We start from the raw sequence: 4,665 nt of genomic DNA, 5'->3' as shown, positions 1-4,665 counted from the left end.
ACAAGTTCCACTTCCCACACATCGCATCAATCAACGGATTTATTGAAAGAACACTTCAGTGAGCAGATCATTGAACTTGGGGCCAGTCGATGGGCAACCAAGATCGTGTAATATCACACCGTTATACTTTTTCCTGTGGGGATATGTGGAGTCTAAAGCCTAGGTGGATAATACCGCTTCAATTCAGTTTTTGGAGCAAACCATCACGCTTGTCATTCGCCAGTTACCAGTCGAAATTCTCGAACGAGTAATCGAAAATTGGACTCAACGAACGAACCACTCAGACATAGAAATTCAAAAAATAAATGCTAAATAATGTTTTTTCGAATAATAATAAACATTCCTGCTTAAATATGAAGTTTTTGCAGATTTATTTAAAAAAGTAGGAAGCCTAGAAATGGATCACCATTTAGAACGTCTTCATGTTGAAGCGTGTAAGAAGACAATGTTTAATGCTGGTAAATTCATATTCACCTAGAATACATCTATATAAATATATACATATGTATGTGGTATTCATATGTATGTACATACATAAATACATACATACCTGCAAGCAATCTGCTTAAGCTTAAACTGCGCGATTATCTTATCAGTCTCGCCGTTGATACCCATTATATGCAGACACTCTTGTATTGAGAGACTTTTTCATACTCGACTCCATATATGAAAATGCATGTCTACGGTATGTACATATATATGTATATTTTTTTTAAATATATAAAAAATATAAATAAATTGCTGAGCATATATGAAATCGTTTGTACTTTTATGCATTGCTCTTCAAATTACTACTTCACAGCTTTTAAATATAAATGTATGTATGTATACTTCTATGTATGCGTGTATAAGTATATCAGTATGTACTTCACGCACATTGGAGTATACAAATACGAGATAATATTGTTTATAGGAATCAAAGTGACCCCAAATACTTACCTAATTACTGTGCTACAAAAAGTTTATTGTAATAACGGTGACTAAGGGAGAGAAACAGAAAGAGTTTTAGTATTAAAAGTAATGTGCRATTATATGTGCTTACAGTGGTGGCAAAAACATGGTGTAACCTGAATCATGAATACACATACATACATGTATATTGGAAACTTCTGTTGGTGCTACCGAATGAAATAATATTTTTTTTTTATAAATAAAATACCACCCAAATAAAATGAAGTCGAAAATATATCAAATATTGGGTAGTCGAAAAAGTGTTTCGTATTTCTAATCAAACTTCAACTTATTTTTTTATATTTATAAAGAACTTAATGAACCAAATATTTACCATTTTGCTCAATCCCTTTTGTGCCAATTTCCGCTAGAGACATTATTCTATCAGGGTAAAACTTTCTGGTTACTCGGTGAAAAACTATGACAATTCATTTTCACAGGCTTCTCTTGAAGCCAACTTTACGCCATTATGGGAGTTCTGCATTGACCGAAACTACCATTGTCCGATGGTGCAAGGTCAGGGCTATATGGTGGATGCATCAAAACTTCCCAGCCAAGCTCACCCATTTTTTGCCGAGCCATCAAAGATATGTGTGGTCTAGCGTTGTCCTGATGAAGCCCTTTCTGTTGATCAGTTCTGGCCGTTTTTTTCGATTGCTTGCTTCAATCTCATCAGTTGTTGACGGTAAAATGTAGAATCAATTGAAAAAGCTGAAACAGCTCATAGTGTATGATTCCTTTCCAATCCCACCAAACACTCAGGATAACCTTTCGAGTCGTCAGTCTTGGCTTTGCGACCGTTTGTTGAGCTTCAGCCCGCTTGTACCATGATCCTTTTCCCACATTATTGTCGTATTTGATCCACTTCTCGTCTCCGGTTACCATTCGCTTCAGAAATGGTTCGTTTCAGCAAAGAACGGTTCATTAAAATTTTCACAGTACGTTCCTTAGCAATGTCATGGCAGCTTATGTGTCTGTGCTGATCAATCTTTTCCATAATTTCATCGACTTTTACAACGATAGGTCGACCAGAGCGAAGTGCATCTTTCACATCGCAATTTCCATAATGGAAGTCATAAAATATTTATGTGCTGCCAATTTAATGCGACACCACTGTTTATATGTGTACATATATACATATATACTTTTTAGGCATATTTCTTACTTTAATTTATTAAATCTATACCGTGAAATGTTGGTTCATCTGCAAGCATTGCAGTAAAAGTTGAGACGTTGTAGAGATACAACGAAATCTAGGCGACGCGTTTCAAAAATAAGCAGAATTAAATTTACATCAACATTATTCGTGYATACATACATACAGTCAATACAAAAAGATAATTGAAAGCGCAAAAAAATGCCGCTAGATACCGAAAGCACCGCGCTCTTGAGCAAAGAACAACTCAAATCCAACGGTAACGACAATGAACACAAGAAGGAACAATCGAAATCCCAATCGCATTACATCGAGGTTGTGGAGAAACCAATATATAACGGTTATACAACCATACTAGGGGAGGAAGAGTGCGTTTGAAATGAAGCACATATTACCTAAATTTTCTACATTAAATTTATTTCTCCCTATTCTAGCTTCTCCGCTAGCCTAACTCTGGAAGAACTGCTGCCCTTTATCAACGATTCGTGGTGGCAAAAACTGCGGCGCACACTCTTCTGCACATTCTGCTTGGTGTTTTGGCTGATTTTATTCACCGGCTGTATGCTTGCCTATATGGAGCGTAATAAACAATGTGGCATATTGATCGCAAGAGCAACAACACCAACTAATACGAGTACGTTGACAGCAGCCACTCTACAAAGTATTTAAAAGCTGATAAGCGCGGCTAATTTACATAGAATTTTTGCTTTGCTTTACGGCCGACTTTCGTTTTGACAGAAAAGTTCGATGTACGATTTGGTATAAGACAGTTGACATAAAAAGTTTTCGAGAAACACTATAATCAAAGCGTTCGTTATGGCATACCATTTGTTTTCTGTGCTTCGTTATTTTAGTGTCACGCAAAGCGCAAAAGAAGTTGTATGTGAATGGGCCTTTATAGTCTTATCTTCATAAGTAAAGCGGGAGATTTTCAAATTTGGAAAGGAAGTGCCTAGTTTCTCGCTTTATGATTTTTTATTTTTAGTTTGAAAAGTGTTTGTCATAACTTACCGAAGTCGCACACCTATTATAATCATTAAAAGTGAGTTCTTTATTAGGGTGTGTGCTTTTCTGAAAGGTGATATAATTATAAAATTAAAATTAGCTTGCAATATTACTGTTAATACTCGTAGCAGCCAAAATTTTGAAGTACTTACTACAAACTTATTATATATTAAAATTTTATTTTTCTACAATTTTTAAAGCATTTTTTTATTAAAATAGATGGACGGAAAGTGTATAATAATGCAATGTATTTTTTAAGCCTTGTCCGCGAACTTTAAAAAAAATGGAGCCACTGGTAAATACCAGAGACCACAGGACAGACATTGCACCTCATCCGACGAAGCTTCAAGGATGGTGAAGACTGCTCCATCGATCAAAGAAATCGTCATCGTGACCGTGTTCGAGAAAAATATTCTGATATTCATAAGATACCTAGAGAAGAGCAAACCGCTCATACTATTGATATTTACTATTCCTAATTATTGGTATTCAAATAGACATTGAATTGCAGACTAATATATCTTTGGAAAGGTCCACATTAATATTACATACATAAAACTTTATTAGGGGGTGCAGTCAATTTTGAGAAAAACTTTGGTATCCAGACTAAAGTAAGTGCTAATTTTGATGGAACCAGACGTGAAGAGCCTTGCGGCATGGTTGCGAATACCAAACAGAGTTGCCACATCTGACAGTTCCGCTAAGAGCAACGTGCAACGTTTGTTTTAAATACATATTAGCTTGTCAAAAAAGTCTTGCGGTATTTTCTAGTTGGCGCTGAGAGCGCGTACTTCTAGTTTTATTCGTCGCATCGGGTCATGCTATATCTTTTTGGAAAGCTCATTTCACGCGCTAATACGTGCTTGATTGATTGTCGTTTCTTTTAAGTCGTTCGTGAGTTAAAGCGTCGCAAACATGGAGCAAAACAGAGAGAAATTACGGCATATTTTGCAGTACTACTACGATAAAGGCAAAAATGCATCTCAAGCCGGAAATAAAATTTGTGCAGTTTATGGACCCGATACAGTTTCCATTTCCACCGCACATGGTTTCAACGTTTTCTTTCTGGTGTAGAGGTGGTCGAAGATGCGCCACGCTCCGGAAGGCCTGTCGTCGAAAATTGCGATAAAATCGTTGAATTGGTCGAAAGAGACCGGCATAGTAGCAGCCGTAGCATCGGTCAATAGCTGGGCATGAGTCATCAAACCGTTATAAAATAAAAATAAAAATAAATAAATAATACCGCAAGACTTTTTTGACAACCTATTATATCAATAGTCTGGATATTATATTCGTATTTTGATATGGGGCAACTGTAGCAATTCAAAATTACTACGGAAATAATAGGGACGCTACATAAGTATATCGGGTGATTTTTTAAGAGCTTGATAACTTTTTTAAAAAAAAAAACGCATAAAATTTGCAAAATCTCATCGGTTCTTTATTTGAAACKTTAGATTGGTTCATGACATTTACTTTTTGAAGATAATTTCATTTAAATGTTGACCGCGGCTGCGTCTTAGGTGGTCCATTCGGAAAGTCCAATTTTGGGC

At 36.1% G+C, this 4,665-nt stretch overlaps 1 protein-coding gene across 3 annotated transcripts; it reads left to right on the top strand.

Annotated features, from left to right (window-relative positions):
* The first annotated feature begins 2,175 nt into the window (after window positions 1-2,175).
* On the top strand, window positions 2,176-3,659 carry LOC108966022. Of its 3 annotated transcripts, none has more exons than XR_001993158.1 (3): window positions 2,176-2,475; window positions 2,542-3,149; window positions 3,332-3,420. XR_001993158.1 is itself a non-coding variant. In XM_018928729.1 (3 exons), exons 1-3 carry the CDS (start codon window positions 2,309-2,311, stop codon window positions 3,614-3,616), a joined length of 612 nt encoding a protein of 203 aa, XP_018784274.1. In that variant the 5' UTR covers window positions 2,176-2,308; the 3' UTR covers window positions 3,617-3,659. The 3 variants fall into 3 exon arrangements, 2 of the variants coding, with proteins under 2 accessions (XP_018784274.1, XP_018784283.1); XM_018928729.1 differs by having other exon boundaries at window positions 2,542-2,741; window positions 3,372-3,659; XM_018928738.1 differs by having other exon boundaries at window positions 2,542-2,741; window positions 3,332-3,474.
* The last annotated feature ends 1,006 nt before the right edge of the window (window positions 3,660-4,665 follow it).

The sequence above is a fragment of the Bactrocera latifrons genome, unplaced genomic scaffold, assembly GCF_001853355.1.
Source record: "Bactrocera latifrons isolate USDA-ARS-PBARC rearing strain unplaced genomic scaffold, ASM185335v1 scaffold_10, whole genome shotgun sequence".
Classification (NCBI taxonomy): Eukaryota; Metazoa; Arthropoda; class Insecta; order Diptera; family Tephritidae; genus Bactrocera; species Bactrocera latifrons.
This window is presented reverse-complemented; position numbering and strand designations above follow the sequence as displayed.

Excerpts from the sequence above, each read along its gene's own strand:
- LOC108966022 (XM_018928729.1), top strand. The coding sequence starts at position 2,309 with ATGCCGCTAGATACCGAAAGCACCGCGCTCTTGAGCAAAGAACAACTC. Across the intron at positions 2,476-2,541 it reads ACCATACTAGGGGAGGAAGA|CTTCTCCGCTAGCCTAACTC; the intron begins GTGCGTTTGAAA and ends TCCCTATTCTAG. Across the intron at positions 2,742-3,371 it reads AACAACACCAACTAATACGA|CCTTGTCCGCGAACTTTAAA; the intron begins GTACGTTGACAG and ends GTATTTTTTAAG.